Source organism: Lachnellula hyalina (assembly GCF_007821495.1).
Source record: "Lachnellula hyalina strain CBS 185.66 chromosome Unknown contig00016, whole genome shotgun sequence".
Lineage (NCBI taxonomy): Eukaryota > Fungi > Ascomycota > Leotiomycetes > Helotiales > Lachnaceae > Lachnellula > Lachnellula hyalina.
Genome location: NW_022157130.1, coordinates 278,398 through 303,881, shown reverse-complemented (window position 1 = coordinate 303,881; position 25,484 = coordinate 278,398). Strand labels below are relative to the sequence as shown.

Genomic DNA, 25,484 nt, shown 5'->3' with positions numbered 1-25,484 from the left:
TGAGGTTGAAATAGGCGACGGTCTGATGACGCTTGTGTCTCACTGAGGCCAGACCTCGGGCGCATCGCATGTGGCGTGTCACGAGATCCGAGGATAGACCCCGGCAGGTCACGGGAGCGCGATTTCGAGTTGAGTTTAGTTGGGTTTGTATCTAGACTTCACGCAACTCAACTTCTTTTACACGCTGGCACCGGTAATCACACTAAAAGCTATCACTGACGATGGTGCATAGCGGGATTCCCTTTAGGATGTTTGTTATTTCTTTACTATTAGTCTCGTGACATTGCCCAGATACAGAACGTTGCATGCCATGCAGCATTCCCGTACTTTTAAAAGAAGATGGAGAGTGGCGTAGGACATTAATAAAATGAGATATGCTCCTACGAGTAAGCAGATGAATGAACAAAAAGGGCACTTGGCTTAGGGGAAGAGTATATAAAGCGTATCTTGCGCATAGCTAAATACAAATATATATCTAGTACTGTACCGTCCATATCTGCCTATCCCTAACGCAACCCCCAAAAAAATTGAGTAAGTAGTCTACCCCACAACACAAGACGCCAATACAGTGCAGCAAATCAAGCTTGCACCTGTCTCAAAATGCAGCCGCCAATGCAAATTTCATTTCACCTCATCAACTCAATAAAGCCCCCTCCCACTCGCCAACCTCACGAAACTGTACGGCACGTTCTGCCCAACCAACAACCGCAACGTCTCCACCGTTGTAAACGCACTCGTATCCGCAACCCCATACGCAGTCCACCCGCTCTGTTCCGCCACCGCGATCGGATCCCCCTTCCTCGGTCCATTGGCCAAATCGACGAAGACCTTGCCTTTGCCTCCTATTCCAGCTGCCTTTCTGGTGGGCGTGAGTCGGCCGTTGGAATTTGAAAAGTGGCGGAGGAGCGGTTGCACGAGATGGGATTTTTCCGGGGGCAAGGCCGAGACGATGGCGAAGGGTTGGTCAACGCGCTGTACGCTTTCGATGGATGTAAAGGGCTCGACACCTGATGCGAGGGGTCCTTGGGCTTTGAAACCCACGGTGTAGATTTTGCCGATATTAAGGCTTCTCAAAGCAAATATGATGGTCGCTGCGTCTTCGCCAGAGCTGGACAGGATGATGGCGGCGCGGTCTTTATAAGCCGAAGGCGCGAAATCCCGGGTCAAGGTCGCGCGGATGCCTTTCCAGGTAGCGTTGTCACCAACAAAAGAACATGATGCACCTTCGCCGCGGACTACGATGGTATCGATGGCGCCGATGGTGCGGGCTGCATCTGAGAGGATGGGGATGTATGGCTGGTTGGAGTGGAGGGGTGGGTTGATATAGGCACCACCAAAATTTGGTTGCAGACAGAAGGCTTCCACGGAGCCTTTTACGCCTCTGTCTACACTGGCGAAGTTGTGCGGGAGGCCGAGCTCGTTGAAACATTTCTCGAAGAAAGTCGCTTGGGGTGTGGAGCGAAAGGAGCCGATGGCGTAGATGTTCTTTTTAGGGAGCTGACCCATGGTACTCAGTGCGCCGTTAATCTCAGCAGCTGATAATTGGCCTGGTGCTGCAACGATGGGAAGTAGTGGATGGGTGATGGGCGAGAAGACAGTGTTGAGAGCACGCGATAACTGACCTAGTTGACCCATGTTGACAGCGGATAAAGGGGGCCCATCTGGATTGTTTGCTTTGATTTGAGACCTGAAGTATTCCAGCTCATAGTTCTCGGACATAGAGCTGATGATGGTGATCATCTTTACTATGTCTCCGTACTTACGAGACTCATCGAAGATCTGTTGCGCTTGCAGCGAAGGCCATTTGAACGTCCCGGAAAAATCATGGAAGGCTGATATGATACGACTGTTCCCTCTCTGCTCATACAGACGCCGCCGAATATCTTCCGGAAGCCAGACCTCAACATCGATATACTCACAGCCCCATTGTATCGCTCGGTAGAGGTACTCATAGTACAGATTTGGGTTATCCATTGGAAAACGTCCATTTTCTCGAATACATCTGGTGGTAAAAATTATAGGGAGCTCGTCCTTTGCCGTAAAAGCATGACTTGCTCTCCCACATAGCTCATGCTAGGAACAGCTCCGAATGTTCCATCCGATAGTGGTTCTTTCAACAAATCTACTCGAATCTCTACCGCATCTGACCCAACGGAAAGGATATCCAAATTCGAAAGTGCCGTCCGTACGTCTGGAAATGTTGTGGATATAAAATATGTTCTTTGTTTGGTGATTAGAGCTTCATGGTGACTGATCTGCCCGAGTGTAAATGCAATAAAACGCGAAAGGTCTCTCCGGAAAAATGGTGTCTCTGTATATAAGAATTCGTAGTCTGAAGCAGCCGACAGGTCAACATCTGGAGGCATTCCCAAGTGCACACAGTGCGCGTTTATGGCGACCATAAGCATCTTGTTCCGGGACCCAATATCAACCTTGGCGTCGCTGCTCGCCATCCCTATTACCGTGCCATGATCCTCACTTCCTACCGCGGAAAAGCTCGAGGCTATCCGGTACGGTTTTCCTAGCACATCCGCAAAGACAGACACAATCTTCTCCTGATTCTGCCCATATATAATGACCACTACGCGAGTGTCTCCAGTGCCAGCTTTTGTGGTATTAATAACCCCGTTCGTGCTCTTTGGTCGAGCAGGCGTCGGCGCTGACTGGAGTTGCTTGGTCGCCATGTGTAGAAAGGTGCTCGCAACTAGGAAAATTGGGAGGTAGCGCTGGTCTCTTGAGGCCTCGAAGGGGTTGTAGGTGGGGTGGGAGTCTTCGAATATAGAACTAGTGGGGGGTAAGAGGTCCACAAGCCACGAGCCTTCTCGCGTTACAGTGCAGCAGCCCTTCTATTCTCGGAGAATTTGGTCTTGCTTATCCGTGGGCTGAGGCGCAAAAGCTATAGCTGCTATATATGCACGGCGACGAACATAAACAACTACTACTGGTATCTCGGATGGTAAAATCTTACTTCCGCACGTATCGTCAGGGTGGAATCTGTCTCACACTCGAGATCGCTGTCATACATGAGCTCCCGTGATCCCATGGAGCGGGTCCAGTGGTATACATGCGTAGTCTGATTGTCGGACGCGGCGGACACGAAGCTTTGCTGGAGTGTCGTTGAAGCAAGCAGCGGAGGGTGTCGCGAATCTCCTGCAGATCGTGGTCGTGCAGGCAACGGCAGGAAACACATTGGAATTCCGCCGGGGGTTTCTTTCTTCGAACTGAACAGGCTGCGAAGGGAAATGTGCTGGGCCCAGGCTTGACTAGATTGGATTGGTGTTCCTATTCTTCCAGTCTCTATGGAGCGGGCAGCCAGGGACTGGGGGGAAGGGGAGGGGGGGATAGAACCAGAGCGGGCAATGGGGAAAAGAGGAACAGAATATGGTTTCTCGGTGGTGATTGTTCCACCGACGAGAGGTAAGAATATGGCAAAGGGCAACCTTGAAGCGCAAACAGCATTGACTGCGCCCAGTCGATGAGGAATTGTGGTGACGGATTGGGGCAAGTGGAGACTCTCCAAATCCCCATTTGTGGGGGAGAAGGCGGGCATATGTACCGAGGGGTCAAAACTTCCACCAATAGGGCAACAGTATCACCAATTGGAGCATTTTCTTCTATTCCTCCCTGGTAGTAAATACTCGTAGTTATCAGATTACTGTACAGCAACAGGACTACCAGACTTATCAATGATATGGCATTCTTCATCAAGACCGGTTCTTGGTATTATAAGCATCCTATACTATATCACATATTACAGCGCTTTCCACAAAACAAGCATTTTCGGTGCAGTAAACAATCTAAGCGGAAGATTTAAGGTTCAATGCATCAAATATCAGCCTGTTGTCGGGAAAAGGGTATAGCCGCTGCATAATCCTCCATGGAGAACATGGAGAACATGGAGGACATGGAGGACATGGAGGACATGGAGGACATGGAGGACATGGAGGATATCAAAAGACCAACTCCTTGGGCATGTTTCGTGAAGTTGGCGTGTTCATGTTTCTCTTCTCATCATGCCATGAAGCGGGGAAAATCGGTGTTTCAAGCTGGAATACTTTGGTTTCAAGTCTGGCAGTAGGATTTGAGTTTGTCTAGCGACGAGGGGGTTTGTTTCAAGGCCAGTGGTAGAGGCTAGGCTAGTTGTCTGCTTTTGTATGTTGAGCTCGTGGAAAGGAAGAAAGGGAGGTTGCAGTGATGGATGTTTCTCTAGGTGTTTCTCCAGATCGCGGGTCTTGTCAGTATCAGGACTTGTACAATTGGTGGAAGGGACGATTGAAAACCTCCCTCTTATTGAGCTCACTCTATTGGTCTTTTTCTTCCTTTATGTTTGTTTGCCTACTGCAACTGCTTTTCTCGTTTTTGGCCAGTCTCAATCTCCCAATTCGAAGTGGAAGTGGAAGCAGCTCGTTGTCATTATCGAACACTAGAAGTTCACGACACGATGGGACTATCGAGAGATTCTAGACCGGGCTGAAGTTCAATGTACCCAGAATTAATGTCAAAGGCTACATACATCCCTCACCAAAATACGTACGTCGATTAAGTACATTTAAATTACTGTTTGCACTCTGTCATAGGATCATAGAAACCTTTGTGAACTGGTCTCGAATTCCTTTTGCCAGACGTTCTTTTGGTGCTGGTCGTGTGACTCGGAGTCACGAAGTCCGTCGAAGCCGAAAAGGTTCTCCGCTTCCCAGTGCCCACGTCATCGACCCCAACTACGATACACACCACCCACGCTTCTCCCACGCCTATCCCGCATTCAACGTACTCCGTAGATGGAGAGACCCCAAGATGTCCCACTGTCCCACTGTCCCACTGTCCCAGACTCCCAGTCACCCAGATTAACCCCATGGAGATTTACGGCGGTACCTTTTGTATGGGATACTCACCGGGTAGGTACTTCAACTTCGAAACGCGTCTTACAAATGGCACCGAGAAACGACCGTTTTTATACATGGCAAATTCGGATGTACGAAAGACCCGATTTTGTCGGCAAGCCGGCCAAAACAGCATTGGCTGGAAAGAGGGAAAAAACGGAGAATGTCACGTGTGGGAACCAGCTGTGAGGCTGATCGGGGAAATCCCGGCTTCACTGTCCCACTGAAAAAGCTCTTCCCACGTCACATTTTGCACGACTAATGTTAATGCAGTCCTTCTTCTCCATCATGAGGATAGGACATTCCACTTTGCAAGTTGGTACAGCCCCGTACTCTTCCTCTTCCTCTTCCTCTTCCTCTTCCTACCGCAGTACCCGTTCCGTCAACTCTGGTCTGGTATGGTCTTATGTGAAGCTGGTGGCGTTTACGAGTCAGAGGCCAAGGCGCACGACGTCAGGGCACGCTCTTTTTTTTTTTTTGCTCGTAAACTTCACTTCTACTTCAAGGTACTTCGACCATCACATTAATCGGCCCGCCGTTTACCCACTGTAAAGTATTCTCCGGTATTCTCCAGTATAAGTGCCTAGGTAGGTTGGCGTTGGCGTACAATACTAGGACCATCATTCCCTTTCTGCTCCATAAGTAAATATATAGCTCCGCTCTATCCCTCTTCTCCTCCTCTCCCTTTCTCCCCAGGTTCTCCATTTTCTCGTGCGCACGACTCTGCACCTTTGCACCTCTCTCCCGCCAACCGTCACCATGAGTCCACTTAATATATTCAAAAAGAACACTGCTGCCAATGGCAATGCGGCACCTTCTCCCTCTGAATCCGTTGTCCACGATAGCTCCAAAGACGTGAGTGAGACTGAGAAGGGAAATGGAGGTCTCATCACAGGGAAAATCCCTACCGTCACTATTCGCACTGTTATTATGACCCTTTGTGTGTCCATGGGAGGATTTATCTTTGGTTCGTATTTATCCCATCATTTGCGCCAGCACCGGGAACTGATTTTGGCAACCACAGGTTACGATACTGGACAAATCAGTGGCTTTTTGGAAATGCACGTTTTCCTACAAAGATTTGGCGAGCCGACTTCCGACCTCGACACATACTCCTCTGGCTATAAATTTAGTAATGTCCGATCGGGATTGATTGTCGGCCTTGTAAGTTGCCTAGGCTGATATTTATGAGACGAATGCTAATCGCAGCAGCTGTCAATTGGTACCTTGATAGGCGCTCTGATCGCAGGACCTGCATCAAACTACTTCGGACGGAGACCCTCCATCCCATTCTGGTGCCTTATATTCTGCATTGGTGTTGTCGTACAGGAGGCTGTTGGAGATGGCATGTGGGTTGGAATTGCTATGGGTCGATGGGTTGCAGGTTTGGGTGTTGGAGCGTTGTCCGTTTTGGTACCTTTATATATGACTGAGACTGCACCTGTGCCTGTACGAGGAGCTGTCGTCTCGTAAGCCTTATACCCACGCGATTTATAAGAAACACGCTAACATTCTTGCAGCTGCTACCAACTCTTTGTCACAATTGGTATCTTCACAGCAGACTGCATCAACTTCGGCACCGAAAAACGCAACGACACAGGTTCATACCGTATCCCGATGGGAGTTGGCTTCATTTGGGCGCTCATTCTAGCTATCGGAATTGTATTTCTGCCCGAAACTCCCCGTTTCGATTGGAACCACGGACGTGCCGAACGCGGTCTCGACACCATGACAAAATTCTACGGCGAGCCAGCATCGCATCCGATGATCCAAAACGAAGCCGAGGAGATCGAAAAGGTCATGGAAGCCACAAAGGGAGATCATCCTTGGTACGAAGCAATCACGGGCCCGCGCATGTTCTACCGCATCGTGCTCGCCATGGGATTGCAAATGTTTCAACAATTGACGGGTGCCAATTACTTCTTTTACTATGGTACCACTGTTTTCAGCGGCGTTGGCATCAAGAACTCCTTCGTTACATCTATGATCCTTGGCGGTGTCAACGTCGGCGCAACCTTTTTCGGTGTAGCCATGGCGCGTAGATTCAGACGTCGCGAGTCCCTCTACATCGCCGGGCTATGGCAGTGCATGTGCTTCCTAGTCTTCGCCTCTGTCGGCCAGTTCATATTTAAAGACGCAGTCGAAGGCTCCAGCAAAGCCAAGACATCCGGCACAGTCATGATCGTGTTCGCATGTCTCTTCATCTGCGGATTCGCCAGCACCTGGGGCCCCCTGGTCTGGGCTTGCATCGGAGAATTATTCCCGTACCGTTACCGCGCTGTCGGAATGGGCCTCGCTACAGCATCAAACTGGTTCTGGAATTTCCTCCTCGCCTTCTTCACACCGTTCATCACCCAGGATATCAATTTCTCGTACGGCTACGTGTTCGCGGGCTGCAATCTCTTCGGCGCCTTCATGGCCTACTACTGGCTCATCGAGTCGAGCGGCAGGACGCTAGAGGAAGTCGATGCGATGTACCTGATCCATGTGTCGCCGCGGAAGAGCGCTAAGTTCCAGTTCGACGAAGATACGAAGAGGGATTTGGGACATATCCTCAATACGGATGCGATGAAGTTGGAGCGCAGAGGGCGCAAGATTAAGAAGATCAATGAGGCGGGGCAGGGAGGTGTTTTCCACGAGGAGGGCGCCCCTGTCCATCACACGCCAAACGTCACGGATATGAGCAACGGTTCTCATCCGATTACATCGACTGGCGCTGCCTAGGTTTCCTCTTCTCCTGTTATGCAATTTTGAATACCTAGTGTTGATAGAAAGTTTTCGCACGGCGTTTTCTAAAAGGGGTTTGTGACTTACGAGTGTACTATATATACCACGGAGCCTCTGGGCATAGATGTCAATTAGAAAACATCTCTTCAAATATTAAACTTTCATCATCCACATTCATTCCTACATATGACCCAATCTGTAGATAATCCCCCCGTAAAAACATAATCGGTGGCTCCCCCTGCCTTCTCCCACCACCAGGCAGGGGCACATTTAATTAGTCGCTCACTATTGATTAGTCGCTCGTCACAGGGGAAAAAAGAATACATCTCGCCGATGGCTGATTATAAATTGCAAATCCATCTCTTCGCACTACACTTTATATAGGTATCAGAATCCCACTTCTACTCTACTACACAACTCCATCCTTTCGTTTCTTTGCTACAGTATATACTTATCTTCTTTACGGCGTATATTGAAGTTGGCCGGTCGGCCTCATATCCACGGCCAGCCGATCGTGAGCTGCACTGTATGTAAGCATGGAACCATCCTATGCGGCATGATGCAAGGTACGCTGGTGCTATTGATTGTGTTGATAGAGGGTATGGGCGAGACTTCCATCTGCCAACTCTTATCATGGGATGACGGCCAGAATCCTTTGCTTGCGAATCTCAGCTCTTCGAGTTAAATGATTAATTGATTCATAGCACTTATTGTGAGACGAATTGATTTCGTTTTCTAACAGCGCCAAGTACAAGATCAAAAACTCCCAAGTACAACGATCAAACAACGTCAAAACCCGGGAAAGTACGACAGTATGGAGGTAACGGATGGAGTGATATGTATACGAGTGGGGAAAAGCCGAGGCCGAATAGCCGAAATTGAATCGACCAAAACCGACATCTTATCAACATCTTCACCACATCTCGAGCTTCATATACTGTACCCGACCTATCCCGCTCGAGCATTCGTCGCTCGTCCTTTGAGAAGAACAGGGCCTGTCAGTGGGGATCTGCATAGATAAGAATCAAGCGTCCAGGACTCCATGTCAACCCGTGCACGCGGTTCAACAAGGATACGTTACTGTACGATACGATACGATACGATACGATATGATATCGACGCGGAGTCGCGGACGGCGCATAATCTTTATGTCTTGATTATCGGGTTGGACAACATGAGAGCATCGAGTACAAGCACAGAGCTATCAGTATTGTACGGAATATGGATCCACTGACGCGCCTAGAGACTGTAATAATTGCCGAGCCATCTATGCTGCCCCTCGTACTAAAAGGGAAGGTCAGTAAATAAGAATATGTGCCAAGGGAATTCTGGAAACTGTACTCAGTCAGTACCGTAGGACAGACCAGGTACATGTAGGTGGCAAGAAGCAACGATAAGCATCACTACCAAATGCTTTGAATGCGCATGGCTAAGTGCTTGAGAACTACAAGCATTGTTTTTGGAACGATGATTATCATTACTAGATCTTCTTTCTGCGTTTTCCAAGCTTCTTTTCAGGGGTGTGTTGTGGCTTAAATGCCCGCCTGTGCGACAGTGAAGCACGTTGATTTGATACCATTTGATGGTATCACGCCGAGAACATCTCGGCCGGGAATCTATTGGTCGTTGTACTGTACATGTTACTTCCCGCTGTGATGTTCTTTGTGGGCACTCTTATCGAGATGCAGATGCAGATGCGACCCGCCCGCATGGGTGATATTTATATCCAGATTGTGCTCCAACCAGCTGGCCGGCTGATAAGATATGTAACTTGACGACCCCTCTTTGACTACAATATCTCGTCTTTCCCTGTACCGGTATTCTCAGCTGGCAGCTTCGTTTTCTACAGTACACAATGGCGATATCACCAGTGTCTTCAGGTTCCGATGCGGAAAAGGGCATCTATCACTCAGACCAGAAGACAGCTCAGTTTGATGGCGAGAAAGGTGCCCCTGGCTATGCGGAGGAGCCAGTTGCTGAAGATGTCATTGATTTTGAGGAGACCAGGGAGTTGAAGTAAGTTTGGCTATCAAAGAAGCAATCGTTTATGGAGGCTCACTTCGTCTCAGGCAGGGCCTCAACCAGCGACATATTCAGATGATAGCTCTGTGTGGAGCTATTGGCACGGTATAGTTCTCCAGATGGCTATACAGAAAGATCAACACTGAAATATAGTTTATAGGGATTGTTCCTTGGATCAGGCCAGGCTCTTTCAAGGGCAGGACCTCTGGGAGCATTGTGAGAGTTTCGACCTTTGCAATTATATTGTGTATTAACACCGCCGTCAGCCTAGGATACTGTTTCGTAGGAGCCTTGGTGACTGGAGTTGTCTTGTCCATTGCAGAACTCAGGTAAGATGCCCATCTACTAGTCTTAATGCCTCCACTGACACTGTAAGTGCCCTCGTTCCCCTCACCGGCTCCATTATCCGTCATGCGGAGTACTTTGTCGACCCTGCCCTTTCGTTCGCCCAGGGGTGGAATACCGTCTACAACCACATGGTTACACTTCCCGCAGAACTTGTTGCAGCAGCCGTGATTATCCAGTTCTGGTCAACTGTCAACTCTGCCGTATGGATCACAGTATGTGGCATATTGCTCGTCATCAGTAACGTGCTCTTCGTGCGAGTCTATGGAGAGCTTGAATTCACATTCGCAACTATGAAAATTATGTTGATCGTTGGACTGAACATCATGGTAAGGAACGAGCTTCTTAATTGCATGATCCGTGCTGACTTTTTTAAACAGGCATTGGTTGTAACCTGTGGTGGTGGACCGGATCATCACAAATATGGGTTCCAATACTGGAGAAATCCCGGTCCATTCGTCCAATACCTTGGCTACGGGGGCTCGCTAGGACGTTTTATGGGGTTCTATACAACATTCTCCAACGCCGTCTATGCTTATTCGGGAGTTGAGACCATCTCTGTGGCAGCGGCTGAGACCCAAAACCCGAGGCGCAATATTCCCATTGCTGCGAAGCGAATTTTCTGGAGAGTTGCGATATTCTATTGTATGTTCTTGGTCAGAAAATTGGTCACATTCAGCGTTCTAACTTAGCCTGACAGGCCTTTCTATCTTCATGGTTGGACTCATTGTCCCATCAAATGACCCATCGCTTCTCAAGTCCACGGGGACCGCAGGTAAGATTCACAACTCTCGAGTCATTTCTATCCACTTCACCTTGAATCTATAGTCAGTCCGAGAAAGCACTACTAATTGGACGTTCTTCACAGCACAATCGCCATTCGTTATTGCAGCGACGAGAGCGGGCATCAAAATCGTCCCCTCCATCATCAACGCCGTAGTCTTAACCAGCGCATGGAGCTCCGGTAACGCTGGTAAGCCGCTCCCCCCTTTTCCCATCCTCCTCTTTCCCCCCTCTCTAACACCATCCAGGACTCCTCGGCGGATCCCGAACTCTATACGGCATGGCGAAGGAAGGCCACGCGCCGAAATTCTTCCTCCGCGTGAACCGCATGGGAATCCCCTATATCGCCGTCTGCTCTCTCGCGCTATTTATCGGTCTGGGCTACATGACGCTATCGGACTCCGCAAGCACCGTGTTCGGCTGGTTACAAGATCTGGTCTCCGTGTCTGCGCTTGTCGGCTGGTTGATTATCTGCATCGTGTATCTGCGCTTCTACTACGGCATGAAGAAGCAGGGCATCGATCGCTCCGAGTTGCCGTGGAAGGCCCCGTTCCAACCATTTGCTGCTTGGATTTCGCTGATTGCTTTCACGATTCTGCTGTTGACGGGTGGATATACGGTGTTTCTCCATAAGCAGTAAGTTCCCTGTGCCCTACTCACTCACTTATTCTTCGAGATGTGGATTGATGTGACTGACTGATCGTACACAGTTGGGATACCGAGACTTTTGTTTCTTCATACATCAATATTCCCATTATCTTAGGCCTCTACTTCGGTTACAAGTTATTCAGGAAGACCAAAATTGTATCGCTTGAGGATATGCCGATTCGCCAATTTATCGACATCGCAAACGCTAACCCGGAGCCACCTGCAAAACCACTCACCGGCTGGAGGAGGTTAAACATCCTTTGGAGTTGAACAGCCAGCACACGGTTTAAAGACTGAGAAGTGGTACGTTGTAGCTAGAAAGAGGAACAAACAACAATGCTTGTGAATAGAATAACAAATAAGCGTTCAGACCAAGTATGTACCATACGTGCGCGATATATACAAATTTCCAGCATCCCCATACCCCTTTTCCCACTCCTTCAATAATATCTTCCCTCTTTCATTTTTCATATACTCATGTCTAACCTCTCTCTCCCTCTTTACAAACACTGAGAATAATACGCGCTCGAAACCGTACACGTCGTCCCCGCAACACAAGCCCCGCTACCCGTCCACCCCGTACCACCGCATTGCGTGTACTTAGTCAGCGACCCTCCCGTTGTCGTCGGCGCAGCGGCGGTACTGCTACTAACAGAACTAACAAGTGTAGTAGGCGAAGCCGAAGCCGAAGCTGAAGCTGAAGAAGAACCTGCAGCGCCTCCTCCCGGGCTATTGACCGAAGTATCAAGGGATCCAGACTCGACATATACACCGCTAAAGTAAATATCCTCATCGGTATCCGCCTGCCCTGTTACAGGGAGTTCGAGAACCCCTAGATGCCAGTCCTCGCCATTGGAGGACGTTGAAGCCGAGACGGCGGGTACTGTAAGTGTTAAGTCGGAGGATCCGGTGGAGTGCCAGAAAGCTACTGTGTTGGCTGAGAAGTCCTATTCAAGTACCGCCTTGTATCAGCATGTCGGACGGTGATACCTCCGTACATATATATATATATATATATACGGATCGGGAAAACGAAAGGAAAGGGGAACGGAAACGAACATACAATCTCATACGCAACATTATGCCAAACATCCGCCTCCCACACCACACTCCACTGACTCGTCCCCCCCACATCCCACCTAAGCGCCGTATCCTCCGTCCCCGCCTCCCCACTAATCCACCCGGCCTTCAACTCCGTAAAATGGCTCTCGAAGAAGCATATCTGATGCTCGCGATACACGCTCGGCGCATTCGTCGCACTCCTTTTGATGCTGAAATGGTACCACACCAGGCCACTGTTAATAGCCGCAGTGGTCTGCGGGATCAGCTCCGTGCGCCGCATCGTCTGTCCGTTCCAGTACGCCGTGTCGTCGAGCGTGAATTTCGCGCCTTGCGTGGAGCCAAGGTCGGCGGGGTTCTTGTAGCTGGGCGAGAGGTTGATGTAGGAGGTTACGTTGGAGGAGCCATGGATGTAGTATTGGTAGGGTCCGACTTCGTTGCTCCAGGACCAATTGTTGAGATCGGCAGAGGAGGTGAAGTCGTTGAAGCGGCCGTCCCAGAGGATGGTTCCGGCTTGGATGAACGGGAGTGCTGCTGCGAGGGTTGCGAGTGTGAAACGCATGTTGGAGGATAGATGGAGAGAGACGGGTGGATTTCTTGGAATAGGGGAGGGGAGAGGAGAAATGTGAGTAGGAAGGAGGAATTATAAGATAAATAGCCCTTAGTCCAGAACCTCCTGCAAATAGCACCTCATTTACCTCTCAGGTCATATGAGCAGGTCATGGCACTTTCATTCCCATTGAGTGGCAAAGCACTTTACTTACAAGTGCTCGACTGGAAGGGAACAACGGACCGCACAAGAAATTCTCATATATAATGTTGTTTTCATTCGATAAACAACCCTAGGTACACGACAGTACCCGGTAGTCATCTATCGATTTATCCGCTACCAGAGAATGCCACGTTAATGCGGAACATCTATTCCGAAAGAGATAATTACCGCCAGGAACGCATCACTCATTCATTTATTCTTTCCTTGAAGAAACATCCTAGCTGGTGGAAATGACAAGCCACTTGACAAAGGGAAGCAAAACACAATTCATGAGTAGAGCTGATAATCGCCCTTCCCTACCTACTGTATCCTCAACCCTGTATCGTACATACCCCCCCAAAGCAGCAAACCCACAAGTTCGAGCGGGCCGTTCTGCCTCAATACGTACTATACAAGGTGTAAAGTACGCAGCCAAAAAGAACTTTATTCCGCGGCTGTGGGTATAATGCGGGGAGATCATCTAGATCTACCTTCGTATTTTCCCTTCCGGACCAGGGTGTCTGCGGTGTGGGGTAAACTGTTTGCGCCACTTGTGGCTGTGATATTCTCCCCCCTGGATGTCCATTCCCCTCCCCTTCCTTCCCCGGGATTTAAAAGCGCTTGACTAATCTATAGCTTTCAAAGAGCACTCGGGATAGAAGCACTCTATATAGACTAGCTAGGGCATACATCTATTCTCATAGAAAAACATAGCAGTACGGCATTACTAACGACAGAAGCTTCATTCAGCTACAGTACCTAAGCACTCAATTCCAGCCCCCCACCACATCACGAATCACGGGAACCCATATATATATATATATGAAAACGCTTTCATTCATTCATTCATTCATTCTAAGGTCTTCGCATGCATCAGACTCTAATTAAGTTTCGCACTGCACCACCAGGTGGCAATATCATGCATGTCCATGTCGTACCATCCATCCCAATCATAAAGTCCGGACTTTTCCTTCCATCCACTTCCACAACCAACCAAGCAACATACACGCCCCATTCCATTCCATGCCATATCCCTCGCTTCTAACGCCCACCAAAATCCATGCCATGCCATGCAGCTCATGCTCATCCGAACCGAAAAGAAAAAAAAAGAAAAAAGAAAAAGCAAACCATCTCTCATTATCTCATCGTTCAAAAAAAAGAAAATAGTGCTCCATCGATTCTAATCTGCATTGTTGTACAAGGAGAAAGAAAAGTTCTGTGTATGCGTTGCGTGTTGTGCGTGTTTGTGTGTGATTATCGTATTACTGGTAGGTTATTCGTTTAATCAAGTGAGTCTAGACAGAGACACGGATTATTTATAACAGCCAGTGCGGAAGAGAAGTTGTAGCGCTCAAATCATCGGACGTCAAGTTCTCATTGACGTTTGTCAGACAAAGGAAATATACACGGTAGGGGGAGTCTTGCTCCAAAAGTATGGCGTGGGTGGCGTACGTAAAGAAGTGAAAACGTTGCATCGTTAGACGCTGAATGAAGAACAAGGTGAGCTCTGTGTGCGAATTCAACAGCGACGTTGAACCAAGCGAAGACGCATTGCGGGAACAACGAGGATATATTTATCAATTAACGGCGTTCGCGGAATATGGAGGCTTCCTGAACGGATTCCGTAACTTGGATAACAGGAGGGAGAGTGTTGCTGTTAGATAGAGATTGGTTGATGCTTGGAAGACCCCGAGAAATGTCCCGGTCCCTGAACGTGCCAGAAGGGCTGCGGTTGAAATGGGCCATCGGAACGCTCTGATGACGAGAGTGACCCGAGCGACCTGAGTGTTCAAGACTTGGCAATTGCTTAGAGGAAAGCATACTTGATTGCTGAGATGGTCCTTTAGAGAGCTGTCCACGCGGTTGAGTCGGGTTGATGACGAAAGAGTTTTGAGGGGCTTGCTGGAAGGGACTAGGTCCGTAGCCGTTCATACCGGAGGGTTGTGCTGAAGTGGTATATTGAGAGCCACCATACATGTCATTGCTTCGATGGAGACCGGCCACATCTGACTGTGAACGATGATGAACAGGGCGACGGGCACTGCTTGTCTCGAGGTGTGCAGCCATTGAGTGACCACCGTGGCGCTGCGGCGTAGGTGCGACAAGATGAGGTTGATATGCATTAGGGTGTGGTCTCATCTCTCCCATGCGTCCACTCTCACTGTGGTTTTCGGCGACGCTCGAGTGGCCTGAGCGGTTGCTTCCCAGAGAACGACGTCCAAAGGTTGGAGTGACACTCTCAGGAGCCGCTTCAATATGATCGCTTCGACGCTGACGCTTTTGCATTGGCAAGCCATCTGCACTACCCCACCCATTTGTCCGTATAGGTCCGCTAATTGGTGAGTACATGTTTGGAGTGGCACCAACACCCAAAGATTGGGAGCGCTTGTGGCCAGAGACAGCAACTGGACGCTTGACAAAGGCCTTGGGTTGTTGCGGCGCCTCCAATTCGGTTGCGATATTGGGCAAGATCTCGATGTCGGGAAATTGGGGCATCAGGTCAGCCAAGATCTCTGTATGGAGCCGGTTGAAGATACTGAGGATGCTATGAGTGTCGTATCCTTTACCACAAAGGCCTCGCAGCCATTTGGGGACAGCAGTTGCTGGAACAGGTGAGTCGTCATCTTCCTCGGTGTCGTCATATTGCGACGAGCTTCTCTTACGCTTAGAACCGCTGAGCCCATCGATTCGTTTCTGTTCACGCTTTCGAACAGCCAAGCCCCAGTCTTGGACAACACCGGGGCGACCATTTCTTTGATTGAATAAACTCCAGTCATGAATCCGACGGATTTGTTTCTGGACCAAATCGCACTGCAGCTTGGCATACTCCTTGGGGTTGCGATACCTAGAGCGTTGATAGTGCTTGCGACAATAGTGGACCCAGACTTCCGGAGGGACAAGCCTAGTGCACATCTTGTTGCGGCCGAATATATGTGAGATGGCCTTACGCAGCGCAGAATTAGTGTCGCAGGCTCTTTGAAACATGCATACGATGTTATGCTCATTGGCCACCCTATTCAGAACGTCGCCATGGTTGCTGGCTTCTTGCAATGGTGTAAGAGGGGTGACGGGCGGCGCAGTTAATACCAATGGAATTGTTGGAGAGGCGTTGTCGGGGTGGAGGGAAGAGGGTGGGGTAAGCTCGCCCTGTGGACTGATGATTGCTGATTCCTTCATGATGATGTTCCCTGGGGCCGATAATGCTCTTTTGTGTAAGCTCGGACGACACAACAAATGATGTGTATTCTCTGGGGGAGCACTCAAGTAGTGCTTGCTACTAAAGCAAAGTATTAGCAGGGTTGTTCCTCATATGTTTTTGATCATGCGAAAGAAAGTCTGAGGCTTTGAAGATGGGGTGAAAATTCCGACGAGTATTGAGCAGGAACTGATGAGTTGGCGTAGCAATCAAGTAGCATACAAGGAAAAGCGTTCCGAGGAAATTGCCTCCGAAAACGCGTCAGAACTCTCCGTGCGATAGAAAAGATGATTCAATCTAGCCTTGTACTCAAGGTACAATGGTGGGGGGAGATTTCAAATATGTGACTGGTGTCAGAAGACTGTATAACGCTTCGTACCTTTGATGGTGGGTTGTCTTAGTCAAAGAAAGCTCTCAGACTTGAGATATGGGTGGAAAGTTTAGATGTGTAGGTAGACAGGAAGGGAAGGGAAGGGATGGTCCGATGTTCGCGATGGAAGTTTTTATGCGTTCGTCGCGAGGCGGTCCACACTGGTTGATCGATTCAATGTGTGAATGATCCACGCTAATACATGACTCTAGACAGGCCTGACAATGGCCGGCTGTCATTCACTTATTGACGGCCCACCATTGAAAGCCTCCTTCGGCCCGTTTAGCAGTCAATACTTCAGAAAGAGGCATAACTGTAGTAAATACAACAGAACATTGACTGTATTATACAGTCCTCCTTTGACTCGGGGATGCAAAATATGACAAAAGCTCGGAGTGGAGGCTCAGGGTGCATAGTCAGGGGTGCACCTCGTGACCTCGGCTAAACCCCCTTTTCCCCGCCTTGCTTGTAAAAATCAACCGGGGTATGGAAATATCCACCTGACAGCTTGTCGGTGGTGTTTGCTCTGTAACACAAAAATCTGGGGGACTGAGTAGATTTGAAGTGCTTGTTGTGTGAATGGCAAAACATCCTTGCTTCGCACATCTCGTTTTGCCACAGTCATTGCGCGCGGAAATGCAAGGCAAGGCAGTGGCACAAATACCAGGAATGAAAGAACCAAGAAGTGCGATCTGGTTCACATTTTGGAGATATACCGGGTTGTTATCCACTTGAATAATACAAGGTGATTGTTCGTGACTGATGCTCATTCCCCGGCGCCTAGTCATCTCCCGACCAAAGAGAACCCGTACCGATGCAGTTGACTTCAACTGCGAGTTTTGTTGTCGTATACGATCAATACCGCGCGGAAGGCTAGCCTTGAGCTTTGAATCCGAGGCTTGTACAAAGTGTAGATAATCCCTGACGAGAACTGTATAAATTTTGGTCACTTACATATCATGCGGTTCTAGCCGGTTGAGATTCTGGCTACAGGTATCTAACCTCAGGACGGGGACAGTTGTACGTCGGATCAGGATTGCGTCGCTCGGTGAACTGGGCCGCGGCAGCGTAGTTGTCTGATTTGACGGGCCCTCGCTGTCGTGCTCGTCTCGTTCTTGCTGTTCGAGTTCCGGTGCAATGTGGTGCTCTGCGATGGTAGAAAGGATATCGGAGGCTTCGTTGGTCGTCGGTGTGGGTCTTGTTTCGTTGATAAAGGCGTCGTTAGAAGGGCTGGTTAACTCTAAGGATGTAGGCGTTGACTTGGGAGAGAAAATAGGATAACAGCCGCTAACTGTTGACGTTGAGGAAAATCTTGAGTGTGTCGATGAATGTATCGAAGAGGTGAAAGAAGACAAGCTGCTTCGGCTATCTGAGAATTTGTGACTCGTTGGCGGTGATTCTGCTCGTGAATCATCCATGGGAACTGTGAAAGGCGATATTGTTGCTACCGCTCCCGTCCGCGAGGCTGGATTACTCGACATAATGGGCAGTGAATAGCCTCCCGCATCCCACGGTGTCCGACTTCGAATTCGTCGTGAGCCATCATTCTCCTTCTGGCCATCATCTCCGCCGCCACCAGCCATCGAATTCGCGTTCAAGAGCGAGGTGACGTCCATCTTGAAATAACTTCGTCGTTGGGGTTTGACAAGCTAGCCAGCTACTCTACACCAAGGACGAGGCTGTATGTTCTCTCGCAAACGGGGCCCAAGTATCCGGCTTGAGGTTCGACTAAAGAACAAGAATATCGTCGTCGCAATGAGAGGTGGCTTTCCAGAGCCCAGCACTTATCATCTAGTCGAAAGAGATTCGAACGTATACAGGCCCGATCTATAAGACCTCTCTCTAGGGCGTTTCCAGTATCTTATCTTAATCTAGAGCTTGTCGTTTGGAGGAGTCCGGCTCTCGGTCCAGGTAAACTTCTTCCCCAACGTGGCTGTGACTGGATGCCGAAGCAAGTCTTGCGAGCAGATCTGGAGAGGTTGACGGGGGAGAGATCGACGTCCGAAATGCTTTGACCTCACCGGAAACGTTCGAAACACCCCAGATGTAGCGTCTGAACTGGTCTTAAATGTTTGGCATATCAGGTCGAAGATTAGATCCACCAAGATACCTTTAAGGGTCAACACAGTGCACACTCTTTTCGCCGAAACGTTCAGGCTTGATATTTTAGATAGATCATACGGGTTTGATGTTATTGATCAGAGAAGGCGTCAACAGACTTCAGCTAGAGTGGTTACGCAACTCGACATGGACGACCGTGTGTACAGTCTGTTGAGAGTAGGGATGGGAAGAATAGTCGACGAATGAAGGACGTGGATAGATTACTTGTCTCCTTTAACAATAACAATGGCAAGATACGAAAACATAGGATGAAGACCTAGGCCATTCAGACTCCCTGGACGACGATGTAGGGCTACTTCGGGTATGCAGGAAGAAAGAATGGCCACGTTGGGTCGATGGCTAGTGGAATAGACAGCAGAAGAGAAGCAACAAACGGCGACCGACATTAGCACACATGTGGGAAGAGGAAATGATGTGAAGCTCGAGGGCCATTTTGCCGTGCGCGTCGTGTGTGTGGTGCATAGTGCATTAATTATGTCCAAGTAGGGGGACTCGACCAGTGTTTGACGTTAAGATTCCCCACACTATTCGAGAGCATGACCCCCAGCAACTGGGCCCATCTTCGGAGCCTTGTCGATAGTGGGCAAGGGTCTTGGATCAAGCCATCGACAGACCATCTTGGTTGAGGGTTCGACAGACCCATGCAACTGGTCTCAGCGTTTCTAGCATCCTGACGCTGATCATAACTACCAGTATTTTATCGTCCGAACTGAACCTCAGATCTTCTCAGGGAACAGATGTTTTCTGAATCACGAATGACACCACACGCAAATCTGACACCACATTCCCTTTCCTCCAACAGCAATTGATGCGAGAGATAGGAGATTCTAGCAGGCCTCGAGTTTGCGGCTCCCGGGAAGTTTCCGTGGCTCAGATCGTCCTCGTAACGGTCCTCGTAATTCTGGGGCAGAGATGTTTGACCCCAAGGCGATTTGGGTACAATAGATCTAGGCAGGTACTTGTGACTTGAGGAAGCAAGCATCTGACCGTCGACCTACGGAATAATGCAGCAAGACATCGGCAGTTTAGATGGCTAGCAAATTAGCTATCAAAAGATATCTCGAGATTGGAAGGTTGCTGGACTGGTTACGGCAATAGCCTTCTCGAATAGCTTGCCTTTGTTGCAGCGGATCCAGGTAGCCTCGTGTGCACTATGTTTGTCGGCGCATGAGGCTGGGAAGTTGCTGGTTCGTGACGCTGTCGTGCAACGGCCACTCCAAGTGTTGGCGGAGGTACAAAGTACTTACGAGCAGAGCAAGCTTCACTTTCTCAACACTCACACTCGCACAGCTTCAGCTGCCAGCGCATCTTTGCATCCCATTCGGAGCTCATATCGGAGGAATAGCTTGTCTCGTATTGCAACTATGATCTGGGACTTCAATTTGGAGATGCAACCCGCTTCCCACTGCCTGGTTAGGTGCACCAGTGCCTCCAAGAATCCAAGCGTTCAGCACAGGAAGCGGATTCGGAGCACCAGATGTACAATGAGTAGACAAGTGCCGTCTGAGTTGCGATTGGGTCGAAATCTGAAAGCCCCGTGTTTCATCTTCTGCGGAACATCGCTGGGATGCTGCACCGCCGACACACCACCAAGCCCGTTGGGGTGCTTCCAAGCTTAATTGGAACAGTTGCGCGAGTTTGAGCTTTAAACTTTCAACCGATCTTTTCTCTCTGACGAGTTCGAGAAGGCGCAGTGTTCATGCCTTCAGCCAGATACCCACCCGGAACATCCCTGCACCGGCATGGAGATCTCTTTGGCGGCATGCGGGAAGACATTCGCACAGACAACGGCTTTTGAGGCTGTGTTGATTGATGGTGCTGCAACTTGTTCTGCAATTTCTCCTAGCTGAATGATCCGAGAGGCTCTTTGACCTCTGACGCGAGCTGGGACACGGTCTCGCAACTCCCTGGAACACATCACGGAGTGTCAATCAAACATCAGAAGTCTGTGGGTACGCGTTTTGCAAACGGGATCTCGATTTTCTATTTCAATCATCCGATGTAACCTTATTTGTTGTGCAACCTGAGGCAACGAGCGGTGAGTTTGCTCGAGATCACGTGGCATAGCAAAAAGGGGGGTTTTCTGAGCTGTGCTTTTGTGCATCTCGATGAGATACCTACAGGTGATACCTCATATTACCGGTAGACTGGAACTCTCATTAAAAAGTCTGTGTGATCAAGTTTTCTTCACCGCCAGACTTATGTTTTATGATTGAAAAACTTTCTTCCGCTGGTCCATTTATTTGTCTTCTGGTGACTCGAATACACAGATCGAAGTGAAGAGACGTTGCCGTCTTTCTCTTTCCACTTGGAATTATTGAACTCTGAAGTCATAGACTAGTCCCTTCTTCATCTTCTTCTTATTCAAACGTCTATATAAAGTTGAGATAATATCGATCATGTGTCTACTTCATACCCATGCTACTAGTACATATGTTTTAGATATATCAGCATGCATGGCACGCGTATACACTGCAGCCTCCATATATGTATATCTTCTTTAGTTGTATTAATGCCGTTCGCTAAGGATTACTTTCTCATTGGCAGTATTTAAGGTCCATCTACATATTGCGCAATGAGAAACAGTTTGAGTAAATATGTGATTTGTTGTAGGAATGTTACGAGTATAGAGTACGAAGTACGCTCGTATCTTGTTAATATATTTCTCGTCCTGATACATCTTTGATCTTTCAGTACAAGAAATATACATGAAATAGAGTCCAACTCATCTTGGAATATCCTCTCGACCACCTCAGGAACTAGCATATTCCCAAATACGCGAGCATGCTAGTTCAGGGCATTCTAAATAGCAATTCAACTATTCACTCCTAATATGACCAGGATAATATATTACGTTGATATTCATAAGATCTATCTCTATCTGACTAGTATTTCTCTAAATCGATTTTCACCTCCTACGGCTTATAGAGACAATGACTGGAGAGGAGCAGTATCGACTTGGCCTTTATGGTAATAAGCAGACTTTAAAATATTGAACCAGGCCTTTCCGATTCCCCCCGCAAAACCGACGCCGGCGCCGCACGCTGTTTTAAGATCCCCAAGCAAATAAAACAAACGTGGACCCCCTCTGCCTGAAGTGGCATTTCTCTCTAATCTCCCCTTTCTACTAGAGTTCCAAATCGATCCCGAGATCAATCGCCCCAATAATATCGTCATCCATGAGCGGTCTGCGAAGTGTAGGGATGCCATTATTCTCAGCTTGCAGCTTCGCAAGGTGAGGAAGCGGAGTAGAGGGTTTCTTCGCATTGAGCTTGGGCGTCCCAGAGGTCGGCGTGTTAGTGCCGCTGCGCTCGCTGTCCGTCTTCTTCATCCCTGTGTCCGTGACATCGTGCTTAAACTTCGCACGCGTCTTCAAGCGGCGAGAGGTATCTTCTGCGACATCTTCACCACGGGCTATGGCAGCTTCAGTCATCTTGACCGCACGTCTCTCGTTGATCTGCGCTTGGCGGACTTCCTCGGCGTTCTTGCGGCGGTTTTGTTTGTTGAGAATTGCCAATCGCTCTTGTTGGCTCATCCCTGAAGCCGAAACGGTGGACTTTTTGGGAGATGGTCGCATGGAGGTGCTGTATGCAAGTTTTGGACCATCGAGGTCTTCCAATTCCTTCTTGAGTAATTCTTCCTTTTCAGTGTGGCCTGCATTCTTGGCTTCCTTGATGAGGTTGGTCAAGCGGCTACGCTCGATAGGAATAAACCTGTTGACAAGAGCACCGGACTTAGTGAGCTTCTCTTGAAGCTCAGCCTCAGTCCAAGAGCGGTTCACTAGATTATTGATGTCTGCGACCTTTTGTAAAAGTTTCGGTTTCGTTGGTAGTGGAACACCTTCGACTATGCAAGTCTGCTTGTATCGGTTCCATTCGGCCTAAGAAATCGTCAATATGGGTAATTAGCTTGCAGATACTCTTTAACAAACCTCAGTGAACGGAGAATCTGAGCAGGTGATGAAGGGCCAATTCCGCTCCGCCTTCCCATGAGCAGCGCGTATGTATTGAGTCGTTTTAAAGTGCTTCCCATTTGCTGTTTCCACGGCATAGGGTCTTTCTTCTCCGAAACCTTACAAGAGTCAGTACGAATGCAAGATCCTAAAATTCTTCTACATACCCTTGATGAGAGCCATTCGGTAGATATTTTGTCCATTATCCTTGTCAATGCCAACACTGATGCGGACAAAGCATCCTGTGATCGCCTCATCAAAACCTGGGTAAAAGCAAACCATGGCGAACCTTGTTCTCCCAACTCTCACGCGCTCAATGTCGTGAAGGCCAGCAGGCTCGGCATCTCGATATTCTGGGGAGCGACTCCTCCGCTTGTTCTTCGATTTGCCATCATCCCATTCCACCTCTGAGTCTCCATCGGCATCAGCATCTGAGTAGTCTTCGTGTACAACTCTGCGATCCTTGTTGCGCTCCTTGTCTTCCTCGCGGCGGCGTTGGCGATCATTCTTCTCAGCTCTTGCGCGCTTAAGACTATCGATACCTGTGCTTGCTTCCCCAACCTTACCACCACCGAGCTTTGTGCGTTGACGAGAGGTTTTCCGTTGATTTTCGTCCAGGTCTGCTGCTCCAGCCTTACGCTTTTTATCCAGTTTCTTCGCCTCGGCATCACGGGCATTCAAAAGCTGACGAAGCGCCCGGTTTTGCCTTTGTGTCTCGACTTCCGTAGCACGCTCAGCAAGGACTTCTTCACGCTTAATCTCGGGCATAGCCATGATTTCAGCTTTGTCCGCGGCGTTCATATACCTGCCTTCGAGGGGGTATTTATCGGCTTCGTCGAACATGGCAGGAGAATCTGATTCTGAATCCGATTCGTCCATCGGAGCGGATCTTAAGGAGTTGGGAGATGATGCACCTGAGGAGCTGTAGAATAATGAGCTACTGCTGAAGACATGTTTTATTGAATTGCAAGCTGTTTCTACTTACGCTTCGCCCTCTTCCTCGGAGTCATCATGTCGCTTTGATTTCCTGCCGCTAGATTTCTTCGTGCTGGTTTTACCCGATGTATGAGCTTCTGGTGATGCGGAGCCTGCTTTGCTGATATTGGTAGGCGCCTCGTCTTCCTCATCAGAAGAAGCATCTCCTGCAAGAGCAAGAAGCTCGTCGTCGATGTCTGCCATCGTGTATAAATGAGCGTATGTGTGCAAGTATATTTGCGATAAAGCGTAGAGACTGGACTCCGTTTGTGGTCTGGTCGATGTCAGGTAGATTGGTGTGTGCGCAATACCTGATTTGTTTGCTTGCTTGCTGGTTTGGAGATGGCAGTTGGTTGAAAAGGAGTGCTATCCAAATGAATGAGAATTCGTATTAAGGGAAGTATTGCCAGAGATATGGGCGCAACTGTCGATAATAGGAGGGTTTTCGTAGAGCCTTGAAGTGAATGAAGCTGTCGCCGGAGGTTCATAAAGGGGATTTCAATCATGAGCCTTTACCTGAACTAGATTAGCTTGATATAGCTAGCCCGCATCGGAGTCTACAAACGCCGATATAAACTGTACCTCGCAATTTATTAGATGGAAGCGTCATAAACCATAAGACCACTCTCAATTTACTAATAAACAAACAAACCCGCACCCAATCCTTCTGTTTCTTTCTCTTTCCAAACCGAATACATATAATGGCTTTATTCTCTGCGTTTCGCCCAGTTTTCTCATCACACTCTCTCCCAGTCTACGATTTCTTAGCTCCAAGTCTTTTCCAAATACACCGAGCTCCTCGTTCAATTCGCCATCTCTCAACCACCCCTCAACGCCATACCCTTTCCAATTTCCAAAATGACTCCCCATCCACCGCTCCAAGGACCCCCAAAACCGGGACAGAAGCAACCTCAAACCCGGCCTCTACATCTAAACCGCTAACCCAAGCCCAGCGCGACTTCCTCTCCCGTGCCGTACGTCTTTCCCCCTCCCCTCCTCTCCCCTCCCCTCTTCGCCCTCTCCACGTTTTCCAATACTCTCTCATCCTAACACAACACAGCTACGAGTGAACCAAACCGGCGAACTAGCCGCAGTATTAATCTACGCCGCTCAAACCCCCGTCATCGTCGCATCCCACCCGCACTTGCGCCCGCTAATGAAACACATGTACGACCAAGAAGCTGGGCACTTCGTCACCTGGAACGCGCTGCTCTCGCGCCACCGCGTGCGCCCAACAGCCCTGTACCCCGTCTGGACCATGGCGGCCACCGTGCTAGGATGGGGCACCGCTGTGATGGGCCGGGAAGCGGCAATGGCGTGTACAGAGGCTGTGGAGACGGTGATAGGCGGGCATTATAATGAGCAGGTGGGCGGACTGCTGGAGATTTTTAAAGAGATGGAGGCAGAAGGGGTGGAAGTGGGGGAGGATTTGAGGGTGTTGGTGGAGTCGGTTAGGAGGATAAGGGATGAGGAGTTAGAGCATTTGGATCATGCTCTTGAGAATGATGCGCAGAAGGCGGTACCTCATGAATTGCTTACGGGTGTTATTAGGGCGGGGTGTAGGGGAGCGATTTGGGTTAGTGAGCGAGTATGAGATGATGTGGATGTATATCAAAAACGAGTGTAAGGATTTTGATGCATTGATGACTAGTTAC

At 49.0% G+C, this 25,484-nt stretch overlaps 5 protein-coding genes across 5 annotated transcripts; 3 read left to right on the top strand and 2 right to left on the bottom strand.

Moving 5' to 3' along the window:
- Positions 1-5,639: 5,639 nt before the first annotated feature.
- ght6 (High-affinity fructose transporter) lies at positions 5,640-7,604 on the top strand (the record flags this gene model as incomplete). Its single annotated transcript, XM_031146042.1, has 3 exons — positions 5,640-6,044; positions 6,093-6,349; positions 6,401-7,604. 3 exons carry the CDS (start codon positions 5,640-5,642, stop codon positions 7,602-7,604), a joined length of 1,866 nt encoding a protein of 621 aa, XP_031008356.1.
- A 1,858-nt stretch (positions 7,605-9,462) lies between these two features.
- PUT4 (Proline-specific permease) lies at positions 9,463-11,675 on the top strand (the record flags this gene model as incomplete). Its single annotated transcript, XM_031146041.1, has 9 exons — positions 9,463-9,623; positions 9,677-9,734; positions 9,783-9,958; positions 10,006-10,303; positions 10,355-10,619; positions 10,675-10,749; positions 10,807-10,947; positions 11,006-11,393; positions 11,468-11,675. The coding sequence occupies 9 exons, from the start codon at positions 9,463-9,465 to the stop codon at positions 11,673-11,675; spliced, it is 1,770 nt and encodes a 589-aa protein (XP_031008355.1).
- Positions 11,676-11,905: 230 nt separating this feature from the next.
- cbh1 (Exoglucanase) lies at positions 11,906-13,026 on the bottom strand (the record flags this gene model as incomplete). Its single annotated transcript, XM_031146040.1, has 2 exons — positions 11,906-12,352; positions 12,469-13,026. The coding sequence occupies 2 exons, from the start codon at positions 13,024-13,026 to the stop codon at positions 11,906-11,908; spliced, it is 1,005 nt and encodes a 334-aa protein (XP_031008362.1).
- A 9,003-nt stretch (positions 13,027-22,029) lies between these two features.
- LHYA1_G001052 (RNA polymerase-associated protein) lies at positions 22,030-24,033 on the bottom strand (the record flags this gene model as incomplete). Its single annotated transcript, XM_031146039.1, has 4 exons — positions 22,030-22,782; positions 22,834-22,973; positions 23,022-23,776; positions 23,840-24,033. 4 exons carry the CDS (start codon positions 24,031-24,033, stop codon positions 22,030-22,032), a joined length of 1,842 nt encoding a protein of 613 aa, XP_031008361.1.
- A 497-nt stretch (positions 24,034-24,530) lies between these two features.
- Positions 24,531-25,423, top strand: CAT5 (5-demethoxyubiquinone hydroxylase, mitochondrial; the record flags this gene model as incomplete). The annotated part of the gene is made up of 2 exons (XM_031146038.1): positions 24,531-24,803; positions 24,890-25,423. The coding sequence occupies 2 exons, from the start codon at positions 24,531-24,533 to the stop codon at positions 25,421-25,423; spliced, it is 807 nt and encodes a 268-aa protein (XP_031008360.1).
- Positions 25,424-25,484: the final 61 nt, after the last annotated feature.